The sequence below is a fragment of the Drosophila obscura genome, unplaced genomic scaffold (genome assembly GCF_018151105.1).
Source record: "Drosophila obscura isolate BZ-5 IFL unplaced genomic scaffold, ASM1815110v1 contig_192, whole genome shotgun sequence".
Taxonomy (NCBI): Eukaryota; Metazoa; Arthropoda; class Insecta; order Diptera; family Drosophilidae; genus Drosophila; species Drosophila obscura.
The window spans coordinates 1,864,817-1,879,050 of NW_024542781.1; the positions used below are offsets into that span (position 1 = coordinate 1,864,817).

A 14,234-nucleotide genomic window follows, 5' to 3' on the forward strand; every position below is an offset into this window, starting at 1 on the left:
ACTATCACTCAATCGGAATTTAGCTCAACTTTCGGCCGGAAAAGCGCCGAGCAGATTCACTCAAATGGTGAACGGCAAATTGTTGTTTATTGTGCATGCGAAAATTTAATTATAGTCCGCAAATCCACAGCCACTCCGAGCTGGGAAACGTTTTCTTGCAAATCTCACTCGGAGAAGGCTGAAGAAGAGAGGGTATTATGGGGTATAGTTTTATTTATTCCATGCAACAGCTGCTGCGCACAAAGAAACCCAACCATCCCTTCATCCTTGCGGTTATGTACAAGCCTGAGTCTTAATTACTGAGCTGGGGGGAAAGAGCAGGAATTGGACAGGTCTCGACTGACTGTAGAGAAGATATACGATCTGGAGTCGACTGTCTTTGAGGGCAGCTTTTATATTTGATTAAATATTCTTCGTTCAAAGTAATTCCCAAGCTTAAATTATATTAAGGAGGCCTCGCCGATTCAGATATGACATATGAACTTTCGCTCAGCACGATACAATATTATTTACTATCCCCATTTTGTTTAAATCCGATACGATATGGATACGATTTTGGCAATAAAGGGCAGGGACTTTGTCCTACTCTCCGCTGACACAGTGGCAGGCAAAGGCCTTTTAATGTTGGATCAAGGTGAGTTCGAGTGATTACGATTTGGCATACGAGTGTACACATATTTGTATCAATATTTCAGACAAATCGAAGATAAAACGTATCAGTGATTTTGCCATGATTGCTGCCGCGGGCGATGGAGGAGACCCTCATCGTTTTATAAACTACATCGCGAGATATATGGATTTGCATAGAGTGCAACATAATGGACTAAGTCTGTCCGTGAAGAGCATTGCTCACTTTGCCGGCAAGCAGATAAATGCTAATGTGCATGCCAATCTCGAAATCAGGGTCTACGCACTGATTGCTGGCTGGGATACGCAGGCGGGTCCTCAATTGTATCAAATCGACGAGTTTGGAGGCTTAATTTCCGTTCCACATAGTGGCCAAGGCTTGGGCCTACCCTTATTTAACTCAATTCTTCAAAAGTACTATTCCCAGGATATTGATGAACCGACAGCCTACAATGTATTAAAGAAATGCGTGGCAGCAGTCCATGAGCGTCTCACTCTCAATATGCGCAACTTTGAGGTGTTTGTTGTAAAGGAAAATGGCATCACCAAGCTGGATACTATCACTGCGGACTCTTTAAAGATGGCCCGCCATTGAGTCTTTAAAATATTGATTTTATATCTCACAAAAACTTTGTACACACAAGTCGGATACACCTATACCCTTAAGTTCCCGGAAATAAATACAATACAAGAGTATCGGGTAATAGATTACTTTCCCTAATTGTCCACAAATATTATAGAGCATAGAACACGCACCTAGCGAGTTCCTAAAAAATAAATTATAACTAAAATAAAACAAATTCAAAGTTGACTGCCTGCAAAGGAATATCACGGAGCGAACGCAGGACCTTCCCTGGTTGAAAATGATATCCCAGAGCACTGTTTACTTTTAAATTTTAATGAGTATTTTTAGCGGCATTAAAGGTGTTGGCAAATTGCATTCCATCCGAGCCTCATTTGAGCTTACCCAAGGGAAACGCTGCGTATACTCAATTTAATTAAATATTGCGCACTCGCCGCGTTATAACTCCCATGTAAAAGCATCTCTATAGCCCATCAAAAAACGAAAAATGTCTGCATTTGTGCTTTTTTTTGTTTATTCATGCTGCTCGTAAAACAATTTTTATTGAAGTGAGTTGTGGATTTTGTTTGCGAAAGAATTTCATAAATCCGCGAACAGGGATTTTTCCCTTATGGAAAAAGCTGCATGAAGTGGAAAGATATGAGTGCTAATCACCAATGAAAGCTTGTTTCTGATGTGTGAATATTTCCGATATACGTATGCTCTGATTTAACTGATTGGGGTAAAATCACTTTTGAAGATACAAACAAATTAATGTTTTATTACTCTAAATAAATTCTTGAACACCTTTGGCGTCATTTCTTTTTCACTGCCACATATTTTAGTTTCCTCCATCTAACCAAAACAAACAAACTTTTTTCCCCCTTCTCTAAAAGTAATTATTTCCAATTGTTTACCAGATATATTTGTTGTGTATACCGAAACAGTATTTATTCAAAGCCAAGGTGATGATGAGTTCCACACACACAAGAAGAATTTTTGCTCATAATCATAAAGTTCTACATAGTAACCTCTCGCCTCAGTGATGAGATGAGATCAGAGGTTGTCAGTGGGTTTAATTAATCCTAATCAATAGTGCGTATGACTTTAATTTGACATTGACATTCAAATGGGACTATTTTGCTTCTTCTTTTATGTTTGTGTGTAGATTTTGCTTAATTTCTGAGCTTTCACAGACACATGCCTCACGCTTGACTGCGGCTCAGGCGTAGACGGACGGACAGGCATGACAGGCTGACATGGAGCAGTAAATACGAATTACGTTGGGCAAAATTTGGCCATGAAAAAAGTGAATTAAGAGAGCGAATGATAGGTACAGTGAAATTAAAGAGCCAGTTAAATTGTTTGCTTTGATGAATTTTCAACAATCTCATTGACGGCCCTGTTTGATGGCTCAGTGAATCGTCAAGTCACTCATCCATTGGGCCATTTCACCAAGTGACAAGTTACGAATGCTTGAAGCACCGCTTAAAGTTTTCATTTCACTGAATAACAAGAGAAAAACGACCTCTTGGGAGTTGAATCTTTGGATACTCTAAAAGATAAACCATTCCTATGGCATATCAATATATGAATTCGATTTTCAGCAAAGTTAGTTGAGTTATGAAAAAAAAACAGTGAAAAAATACCTGACATAAAAGTAGGTGGAATTTGGTTAGAGAACATTTTCAGCGCGGCATAACATAATATCCTTACCAAGGGTATAGCAGCAATTACATCTTATCACTCATAAAGCACGCAATGGCCAAGACATTGCTCATACGCAACGTTGCCTGCCTTGGATCAACAGTTGAGAACCAAGCATATGGCTGATGGTTCAAGGACATTCTAATGGCTCAACACCCCCCATAGTGGTATCCATAACCAATAGGAATTTTAATATCAGACACGTGTCAATGGGAGACATGAGTGTTTCCTGACATGAGTCACACCAGTGACTCCCGCACAGATAGACGCTCATTTCGTTCATCTATTTGTCAAACACTCATGATTTTCCATCTCATTTCCCTTTGACATTTTGAGAGGGATTTTCAATTCCTGTTGGCATGCAGGAAAATGGTTGGAGGCACAGCTGTTGTTGACCACTTCCGTTGAGGGTGTCGCCAAGGGCTTCAGAGGATGCGAATGAGTAGTTAAGCCTACATCCAGGCTGACATTGCTGCCACCACGCCCACATTCCACCACGCAAAAGCGGAAATGTTGTTCCTGGCAGCCCCTGGTGTCTCATGCGTCTGAGCAATTGTTACGTAATCAGTCTGCTTCTCTCTCTTTTCTACGCTCTCTCCCACTCAGTTTTCCTCTCACTCTCTTTCGCTCAGAGTTCTCCGTGCATCCAAGTGCGTTGAACTTGGCCCATTTTATGGCGCGAGTTTGAGTGAAAATTCGTCAATTTAGGCAACATTTTCATCTGAACATTCTGAGGAGTTTGTATTCGTCTTTGGGGGACATGTCTGCGCCCACTTCTCGGCCTGTGCTTGAGTGGGGCGTCGGCGTGCCCTGGGCAGGCGTCATACGTACAAAAAGCGTGCGTTAATCTTCCAGCCGCTTATGATGCTTATGGCATTTGTACCTAAAGCGGCCACTGTGGAATTTATTCCGACAAGTTCGCTAGTAAACATTTTAGGAAGGATATAGGTCTGTCCGAGTCAGATATTAAGTTCTAAACTTTCTTCCAATTTAGAATTGAGTTTTATTTGGACATTGATAATCCAGACAAATCGAAGATTGAACTTCCATTCATTACAGGATCGTATTCTGCAGAGTTAAATATGTTTCCACCGACGCCAGCGACGAGTCTCGTTGATCAAACAATGAGTAAAACTTTCTGTGAAATAGACTAAAATACAAAAGTTTGAATTCTAAAATAAAAGTTTAAACAATCATCTCCACCTCTTACATTTTCTGTAACACACCAACTACATATACCAACACTTGCACCAGCCACCAGCGGTTTCGTTCCACTGTCTGACACTTTTGCGACAGGCGACAGTTTTGTGTGTAAGCGGAGACACTTTGCTAATGATGGTAGTTCGCTGCTCCCTTGGGAGGCCTGAAGGAGGACTTTGCTTATTAAGGAACCGGCGGGGAAATGAAACTCAAAACTTGATTCAAGTTTTTGTTGTTTTAAAGATCATATTTACTTCAATCACAGCACAGAATACAGAGAATATTATCTAATGGTTTATTTGTCGCTCGAAAGGAAACGAAACTGGAAACGCGGAAACAAGGGAAAACTATTTCCATATGTTGTGGGGTATGTAGGAAGCGTGGTGTGATGTGTGTTTGTTCTGTAAATTGAGAGTGAGAGATAGATAGAGAGATGGAGAAAAGTGGCAGAGAAAGTCGAGCTAGTGCGGAGTAAACAGAGTAAAAACTGTGGAAAAGAGCTGTGTGTTAGGAGGTTGTCTATCTTTTAGAGAGTTGTATAATTGTTGACATGTATATTTTGTAGTTGGGTTACTTTTTTTTTTTTTTTTGGTTTTGTTTTTGTTCTTTTGGATCATTAACACACAACTAACATTTAGAGTATTGTTGAATATGCAAACACGTTTTGTATGTATATAGGTTGATGTGTTACGTTATGTCTAGGTTTAGTTTTAGTTTTAGTTGCTTACTAAGTTGCTAGTTACAATTGTTGACTTGGTTGTTAGATTCTACTTGAAGATCAGGTTTCCGAAATGTTTTTCTTGTCGTAGTTTCTCTCGTGGTACAGCAGTTGAGTCATTCATGATTGTTGCGAGTTGCAAAGAAAGGCTTTCAAAATATGTAGCTAACAGTGGTGTGAAAAACAGCACAACTTAACTTAAGGTAAAACATTACAGCTAAACATAATCTCATTGTGGGGCGTACATACATATACATATATATGCCGCCTCCATCTTTGTGCAATTCAAGTAAACTATAAATATACAATAAAATTTATTTAAAATTTAGCAGTAGCAGCAGAAGCAGCAGCATTGAGCACTCTCTCGGCTGCCATCGAGTAATCTCTTTTGTTCGAGTCTGGTATTCGATTCTTGCTAGGAAACGTACGCGTGTGTGTTGTACAAATAAGAATATTCAGCCTTCGTCCCTTTGACTAAAAATGCACCATCCATGTACCGTTCCTTTATCCAAATTATTCAATCCTTAACCATGCGATCCATGGGCCGATCAGTACAGATAGTTATGTGGAAAGACGGCTCGGGCAGGTAGATAGCAGGGATCATGTTGATTGCGATAGCGACGCGCCAGGAATACCGCCAAGACCTGAGGGGAAAACAAAAAGATAATTTAGTTGGCGATCATTAAAAGAGGTTTGCATAAGAAAAACTAAGGAAAATGAAGACACAAAAATGCGCAAACATGTCTCACCCTTGGCCTCTGGTCGATTAGGCTTAGTCAAAGAGCCCGGCAGTTGGTTTTTAGTTAGTTAAAGAGTGTTAGAATGCAGGGTAAAGAAAGGGATTGTTGATTGCTTTATATGGATTAAACACCTGGCTCTCTCCTTCTCTATATATGTATGTATATATATATATATATAACACTATATCTGTATGAGTGTATATATGTCTAAAGTTGTATATCAATTACGACCTAACACATTACGTACATATGTATTTATGCTGTAATGCGATTATATATCTCTATATATATGTATGTATGTATGTATCTGTAGATGGTATAAATATATAAGATGTATGCAGACCCAAAGAGCTCTCTTCTGGTCTATGACCGATGAAATTCTTCCCCACATCGATAGCAACATTTAGCAGAAAGAGAAATACACAGAGACAGAGATACACACACATAAATCTATATAACTTTGCCTGTTGCTATGTCGGGGATTAATCGTTCTTTTCTGATTTAGGTGAAAATTTAGAGAAAGGCGCTGGGCAAGCCGCGCGGATCCTTTTGATTGCGATAGCGCACGGTTAGCCAGACGCCCACAAACTAAAGGCAGCATGTGGATGGACGGATGAAGGAGTTACACAGATTACAAAGATTAGTTCCATTTCTATGTACGCACCTCGGTGAAGCTGAAGAAGATGCCCAGACCGCCGCACAGCTTGAAGGCATAGTCAATCTTGTCCTCGAGCATGGGACCGCAGGCCGGGCAATGGCAATCAACATCGTTCGACTGTTCGCAGCACTTTCTGTTGACCAGCTCGCAAGAGGGTTCATCTGTCGGAGCCAAGGGAGAGGTCGGAAGGTTGATGCTGCTGGTGGCATTGAAGCCGCAGCAGTCGAGGCTCTCCTGCACCTGTTGCCGCAACTCTGGGGGCACTGTCATCCATCCCTGCTCGGCAAACTGCTTCTGCTGCTCGGAATTGACGGCCAGGCAAGAGCTGGCAATGGAGAACTGGATGAGGAAGAGCATAAACAGGATGATCATGTACTGCGAGAAGAGAGAGACAGAGCCTAGGGGTTAAGGAAAGCCACGAAAGCGATTACAAAATTCTTATCAAGTGTGGTGCCCATCGCTGTCGTCATTGCAGCTGAGCCCCCTGTCATAATTTGCTTGACTCATAATGAGGCTACTTTTCATGTCATTGTTCGACACGAGGGCCACGACCTTGGGCTCTATGTGGCAAGCACTTTTAGTGCGTGCGCTTGCAAGGTTTTCTTGTGGTTTAAAAGGATACAAAGAAGAGCATCACTTGATGGTGCTTCACAGCGCCGGCGAGGCCCAGCATGGAGATGCAGATGAGTATGACGCCGCAGGCCAGGATGCCGCCCACAATGGGCAGATTGGTGACAATGGAGGCTGCCCGCGCATAGACCCCCACGCCAATCAGCAGGAAACCAATCATCTAGTGGATGGAGAGGAGAGGAGCAGAGCATAAGTATTCAAGATGTGCACTGGAGGTCGACTATTAACAAGAGAAACAACAGACAACAGGCACAGGGGCAGCAGCAGGACGCATGGATACATACAGGTACACATACATACACCCATACGAATGCATGAGCGCGTGTGTGTGTTGCACCTGCCACAAGAAAATCAATAAAACGCCATTAAGCGCTGTAATTTAATAATCTACTCGTAACACAATCGCATTTGTTGCTTTTGCTGCTGCTTTGCATTTGTTGTTCCTCTTCCTGGTTGTTGTTTTTGTTACTGGGATTTTCTGGATTTTTGTTTGTTTTTTTACTCTTTTGCTTACCACATACAAAATGTTGAGCGCTATGAGCGCATTCTTCGAGCAGGTAAACCCTCCACACATGTTGCAGCACACCTTGGTCTGGCTTTGGACGACTTTTATTGAATTTAATTCAACTTTTTAACAATTTCCTGAACTTCGCAGCGCAATTTTCACTTTCAATACAGTGTGACCGTGGATTTATGCAAAAATATACCGCCTGAACCGCCAGAAATATTTCGAAATATACCAAAAAGCTGATGAAATATACCACTAAATACCAAAACTCCAATTTTACATACAAATATACCGAAGAGTATTTATTTAATTGCGCGCGAATGAAAATAGTTCAAACTGTTTGCAAGAAAATATTGTTACAAAGGTGAAAGGACGTCACTTAATCCTGCTAAAGCTAACTAAACTTTTAAATTTACAGTTTCTTATAATTTAAATCAACGCACACGCGGAGCTGTAAGAGGAGCTTAAACATTCAGAGCTGTCAAAGATAAAAAATACAAAATTTAAAAATGTAAAAATGATGTACAAAAAGTATGTAAAATGTAATGTATAATAAAAAATGATGAGATCGATTTTCGATTTCATTTATCGCCGGAAAGTTTGCGGTAAATTTCATATCGTTTCCAACAATACTAAAGTTTACTTTATTTTCAATTTCACATAACAAACTACGCAATTACTGCAAAACAAGCAACTAATTATGTTGAAATGTCAATTTCCCTTGAGCCGACAAGTGCCGTTAATTGCATTCAACATGCCACAAGCCTCAGAAATTCCAACAAGAGGCGAAACAACAACTTCATTGCGTGTCACGGTCAGCGGAGGCCTAGGACCTCCTCATGGCAGCCGCAACAACCACGAGGCGGCATAAATTTATGGCCGAACGATAAGCGCCAGCCAAAAAAAAACCCAAAGAGAGAAAAAAGGAGGAATAATCCAAGCGAAGCCAGCGATCTCGCTGCCCAAAATTGGACAAGGAACGTGCGTCGCGCGAGCAAAAGCAGAATTTAGTAGCTGTCAAAGGCATCAGCTGTGGCCCGGGCAACACCTACAGCCAGTGTCCGAGGAGTCAAGTTGTGGCGGTGGGATGGTAAATGGCGGGAGACGAGGCGGCCTCAGTGGCATCCACACGCAAAGAATGCCACAGGTGAGTCCCAAGCTGCTGAATGTACAGTGGAGAGTGGCTAAGGGGCACAAAGTATCAGAGAACTGAAAGATCTTTATCATACGAGTAGATGGTAAATGGTGTTACTCCACATCTCTTGGCGTCTTTATCTATAGATCCGTTCTCATCGAATGATTAGACTCCTAGATAGCCAGTACACACTGTAATCCCCTGTTAGCCCAACTTTGTACTTGACTTTGCGTGCAAATGGCAAAAATGCCACAAAATCGTAGAAGGGGGAGAATCGCGAGAAGTGAGATCCCGATCCCCCAGAGCCGCTGGTGGCCTGTGTGACTCTATAAGGCTGATGCTGTCAGTTGTTTTTAGCCAGGCTCATTGGCAGCTTTATTGGCCCACTCCATATGGATGGGTCCGCTCCGCTCCGGTGCACTCTACTCTGCTCCATGAGTGTGTGTGTTTGTGTCAGTTGCTGTGTGTGGGCCAACCTGCATACCAATCATAAATATAAATATGAATCTAAAATGCACTTGCAGGCGTCCCAGACCAATTCGGAGTAGCCTCGGCAACCTCGTTAGCCTTTGCGCTAGTGCGAAGATGCAAAACGGTTCTCGGATCTCGGGACTTGGGTCCTCTGGTGCTCTTGGTGCTTTTGCTGCTCTTGGTGCTCTTGGTGGGGCTGCTAACAAGATGGCAACACATGAAATTAGACTGCACCGATGCACGGCCAGCGATAGAAGGAGAACGAAGAACTGATCGTGCCCAGAAAACGGCAACAGGAACAACAAACTAATTAACATATTCAAATATTTGTCGCATTGTTTTCGCCCGTTTCCCAGAGTCTAGTTCTTTCCTCTGATCTCTGCTCGTCTCCCCCTGCTCCATGTTTGTTGCCTGTTTATTGAAAAACCATTTTACGGTTTCATGCTTAAAAGTCATTGGGGAGTGTGCGCCCTGGCCAGAGCCACGCCCCATCCTTGGAACCCATTGTGCAACAGAAGAAGCAGCGGCCGCAGCAGCAACACCAGTCGTAGCATCTTCCCTTTTGCATTCTATGGGGGGTTTCTCTCTGCAGACCCGTTGGCGCTATTTTTATCGCATTTTAAAAGGCTATTTGTAGTTGTTCCACCAGGAAGTGGCATAAATTCGCAGCGCATAATGGCTGTGAATAAATTATTTTGCAGCAGCTTCCTCTGGCTGCCTCTGCTGCCGCTGAGCCTGCCCACCATTGATTCAGCCTCGCCCAGAGTGCCTGATAAGCCACAGAACTGCCTTGCGAAGCTCCCAGCTCGAAGTTCAGCTCTTCCTCTGGCTCATCCATTGCGTTGTTCAATGAAATGGAAACAGATGAACAGGAACAATGCACTGGTTACGTAATCACTTACTGCGATTGTTGTCCAGCCTCCTGCCTCCGCCGCATGCTCCTCGTGAGAGTGTCCAGCCGGCGGCATTCCTTGTGCACTCAAGCAGTTTTCACCTCCAGCCCCATGGGTAGGGCTGGGATCTGGGATCCTACTAAAAAATTGAATACGCAGCCATCGCATGCGCAGGCAGGAAAAAGCAAAAGTCTCACAGTTCGCCAAAGCGGAAGCGCTGACCAGGGATTGGGCGCTATTTAACCCTGAGGAAGATGTTGCTGCGATGCCAGCAGGAGACTGGAGGAGGAATCTGGGATTCATACTGTGTGAGTGTGCAAGAAAAAGTTACTAGTTGCACTGCAATTTAAGCCAATCGGTTTTTCTGATTAAATATGAATAAATCCTTATCTTTCAGCATTTATTCTGACCCGATGATTGAAAGATTGAAGTGGATGCGTTGACCTGTGATTGGGTGGCACTGAGCCCTGAGGATACCTTCATATTACTGCCCAAAGAATGGTTCTTCTATCTGTGTAATAAATAGTAATTAATTATGGTGTAATGGTGAACAAATTCTTCAGATTACCTTCAAATAAATCTGTATCCTTCAGCACTCATGCATGCCTGTGAAAGGAAGGATTGCAGGTACTTAAAGGTACATTTCTAAAGATTTTTCCAGTGTTAGTTCCCAACGCCTTTCATTTCCCATCTCCCACTCCAATCCCCATTTAATGTAAGTCAGATGTGATTTGATCTCTCGTTTAGCCAAATTCAAAGCCAAAGTTCATCTTGGACTACCGAATCTTTGCAGTGAAATTGAATTTGAGTCAAATGACCCCTGTAGATGACTCCTTTGAGGTCTGTGTCTGTAATTGCCGCAAGTCTGGACTCTGGAGATTCCAGAGATACATTACAATTATTAATTGTTTTCTGTTTTCTGTTTTTTGTTTTTATTGCTGTTGTGTTCACTTCCTCCCTTTTTGTGTTGCCAAAAGAACCTGGCGAATCTAGCGAAGCATCTTCTTCAACGGTACTGAACCATTTCTCTAATTTCTAATGGCTGTCCATCTCTCTGTATCTCGCTGCCTCAGACTATGGAGAAGGGAGTCTTTGGGGCCTGGTCAATGTCCTTTGCCATTTCGGTTTTGTTTGGGCCTTGCATGCGCATTGCGCATTGCGCACGACGCGTCAGGCAGCCATCCGCAGTCGTTGGGTCTTCCGTTGGGTATTCAGTTGGGTCTTCAGCCATCCAGCCAGCCAGCCAGCCAGCCCAGATGTTATCCATTCCATTGCGGCAGTGACCCCACCAGGGCCATAAATTCTCACAGTGCCTACACGCCTGCGCCTCTCTACAAATGTTCCAATTTGTATTTTTGCACAAATTGTTGTTGCTTCTTTGGTGCTCTTCCTGTTGTGGCAGTGCTGCAGTTGCAGTTTGTAGTTTGCAGTTTTCCTGTGCCTCTTGCTGCTCTGGTTTGGCTGTTTGTTTAGATTGCATTTAATTTAATTTGCTTTACCCAATTGGGCTGAGCCCGCAATTAGAGACAAATGTTTTCGGCTGCATTCCTCCGGCTACTTAGCCCCCATGTTCGTGGCAATTAGTTTCGCCTTCCACTGGCGGGGCTATTGGGGATCTGGGGACATCTGGACATGGGGCGTGTCGTATTGGGTCGTTTGGAACGGTTTGGGTCGGGTCGGGTAGGGTCGGTAGTTGGGAGTCGGGAGTCGGGAACCCGGGCGAAAGTTATCTTGGCCAAAAGCACAAACGATGGCCGCCTCGATTTCCCACACGTTTGTTTGCTTAATTAGGTGAAAACTTGCCAACAGCTGTCCTGTTCCGCCCCGTCCCGTGCCGTCCCATGCCGCCGCCATGCCGGGCAATTGCTAATGAGCAGGACAAGCTGGAGGAGTTGGCGAAATGAAAAGTAACAAGCCACCGTCCTCGCTTTCAGCCATCGGAAAATGGAAAATGGTTAATGGCAAACGGGAAAACGTTCGCTCTGTCGCTTCAAGTGCTAAGATTCCAACTTTTGTCAGTCTCTCTGTTTGGTTTTTACTCTATGCAGAAGTTGAGGATTCATGGCTATGATGGGTGCTCAAGAAAGTGACGGGAAAAAAGGAAATATGTAGCGGTATATATATACTGGTATATGGAAGACTTTTCTTTCCCTAAAACAATATCTTCTTATAGCTTTATCGAATTGCGTATGCATGAATTCCTGCATGACTCCTTCCTGGGAATTTCTCACACTATTTTCATATTTTCTCCAATTTTTTTTTGTATGCTTTTCATCTTTCCCGAATAGTTGGCAGCACTTCCTTTTGCATTTCCGGCCAGTAAAAAGAGCATCAGAAATTTCACATCGCAGGAAGCAGCTTGGCTGTTCTGCGCTTCAGTGCTGCTGCTGCTGCTGCTGCTGCTGCTGGTGCTGCAGTGGGTTTTCCTTTTCTTCAATCGCTTCTTCTTTTCTTTTTGGAGGGGAAATTTGGCGTTGCCCATTGCCATGGCAAGTGCATAATTTTTCAATCAAAGCGAGCAGCTGTAAAACAAACAAAAGCTGAAAAGCAACAACAACGGCAGCGGCAGAGGACAGAGGACGAGGCGGGAGGCCAAAGAAGAAATCGTGAGGCAGGCCAACATGGCAGGCCAAAAAACCAAACGAAAAAAAAAAAGAAAACCCGAATAGGAAAAGCTCTTGCTCTCTGTCATGGAATGGGATGGGATGGAATTGGATGGGTGGAGAGGAGAGGAGAGGAAGAGTGCTGCAAACGAGATCTTCACTCTGTTTGAACCCATCCCATTGCAGCTTAGCCTCTGGCGAGGCTCAATGGCATTTAAATGCAAATGACCACGAAGCGTGAGGGTGTTCAATGCGAACTTTATGCATGGAAATTGGCAAAATGCGAGCAAGCGTTTTCCTCAATGGTCAAAGTGTCAACCACAACGAGTGTAGGTGTTTCATCCATTGTCTCTGTCTCTGTCCCTGTTGCTCTGTCCCTGTTCCGAGGCCATTCTGGGGATCAGAACGATCCAGGCCGTGGTTTGTGTCGGGGCCAAAGTCAAGCCGCTAATTAAAAGCCATTGCTAACAGTCAACGACTTAATGGCCAGGCATTTGCATAGCTGTCACCGCCAATGCCCACACTTGGCCACGTTCTGGAAAAGTGAGAAAAACCAAAAACAAAAACTCAAACAGCGCCCGGAGCCCACAGCACGTATCGCTGCTCTGCTCTGTTGCCCCATCAGAAGACCAACTCCAACTCCAACCTCTGAACATCTGAAACTCCAACACCTCGTCCAAGTCCAAGCCAAATACGCACCAGAACCGGCCATAAAAATTGTCAACGCGTGTCTTTGATGATTTTCTGTAACATGCGAGAAAGGGTATATTAACTTTGTGGAGGAGAAGGGTCTCATGAATTAGTATTTTTGAATGTTTGATTAAGACTTTCCTTACTTACGTACTTGTACAGTAAGACAAGTGTTAAGCCTTAAACTGCAAGAAAATGTAGAAATGTCAGGTAAATCAGAGCTAAATAAATGGATTCCTTTAGATATTACAATAAATAATCTATAAAATAAAGTAAAGTTTTAAATAAGCTTAGGGATATCGTAATTTCAGGATTATAAAACCCTGATCCATATCTGCATTCTTCCTTCTAATGCCCACCACTTGCCAGATCGTAGTTCATCTAGGCTTTAGAGTATACAAAATTCGTTCCATACAACCCACAGTACGGCTATCTATCGCTTAATAAAGGCGTTTTATGCAACATGAGGCACGACGCACATGCGTCTTCTCACACCTTGCCCGCGATAGAGGCAATCCACGGTGGCAATCGAGTCTCCTATGAGACGGACAGCAGAAGGAGACATCTTCATTTACTAAGGCGGCACACGTCGCAGCCGAAGCTCGACTTTTCGCACATTTCAATTTCAATTTCAACACGATCATGATTAATCGACGCCTTCAGTGGCTCAGAAATCGTAATACATCATGGATATATGTACATATGTATGTGCATATATGTACATATGTGTATGTATACTTAATGGCGTGCGTAGCTGAAGCGTTAAAGAGATCGTGCCACGCCTGGTTTAACTCCGTTGCTGTGTGCCTCATAATTTGATTAACACTTTTGTCGGACTGCCCCTCCACACAAGACACACACACACACACACTCCAAGCCACAATACGAGACGAAGCTGCAGGTGACTGCGGGCACACCTAAAGATGCGACTATGAGTCTGCCACATCTGACACCTATACACACGAGTATCTGCTGCGGCACATGCCACATGGGTATGGGTCTGCTCAAATTGCCGTGAAATTATCATAATTTCGTCGGGTCTCTTATGACAAACATCAATTTCAGTTAATGGTGGCTTCGTTTTGTCAGTGA

At 43.3% G+C, this 14,234-nt stretch overlaps 2 protein-coding genes across 3 annotated transcripts; one reads left to right on the top strand and one right to left on the bottom strand.

Moving 5' to 3' along the window:
* The first annotated feature begins 460 nt into the window (after window positions 1-460).
* Window positions 461-1,438, top strand: LOC111067679 (probable proteasome subunit beta type-2). Its single transcript, XM_022356931.2, has 2 exons — window positions 461-634; window positions 696-1,438. The coding sequence occupies exons 1-2, from the start codon at window positions 544-546 to the stop codon at window positions 1,220-1,222; spliced, it is 618 nt and encodes a 205-aa protein (XP_022212623.2). The 5' UTR covers window positions 461-543; the 3' UTR covers window positions 1,223-1,438.
* Window positions 1,439-4,338: 2,900 nt separating this feature from the next.
* On the bottom strand, window positions 4,339-7,527 carry LOC111067704 (tetraspanin-31). 2 transcript variants are annotated; one of them, XR_005967832.1, is made up of 5 exons: window positions 7,357-7,527; window positions 6,835-7,002; window positions 6,219-6,587; window positions 5,564-6,142; window positions 5,366-5,458 (listed from the first exon to the last, which is right to left on the bottom strand). XR_005967832.1 is itself a non-coding variant. In XM_022356968.2 (4 exons), exons 1-4 carry the CDS (start codon window positions 7,414-7,416, stop codon window positions 5,363-5,365), a joined length of 693 nt encoding a protein of 230 aa, XP_022212660.1. In that variant the 5' UTR covers window positions 7,417-7,525; the 3' UTR covers window positions 4,339-5,362. The 2 variants fall into 2 exon arrangements, 1 of the variants encoding a protein (XP_022212660.1); XM_022356968.2 differs by lacking the exon at window positions 5,564-6,142 and having other exon boundaries at window positions 4,339-5,458; window positions 7,357-7,525.
* Between the last annotated feature and the right edge of the window lie 6,707 nt (window positions 7,528-14,234).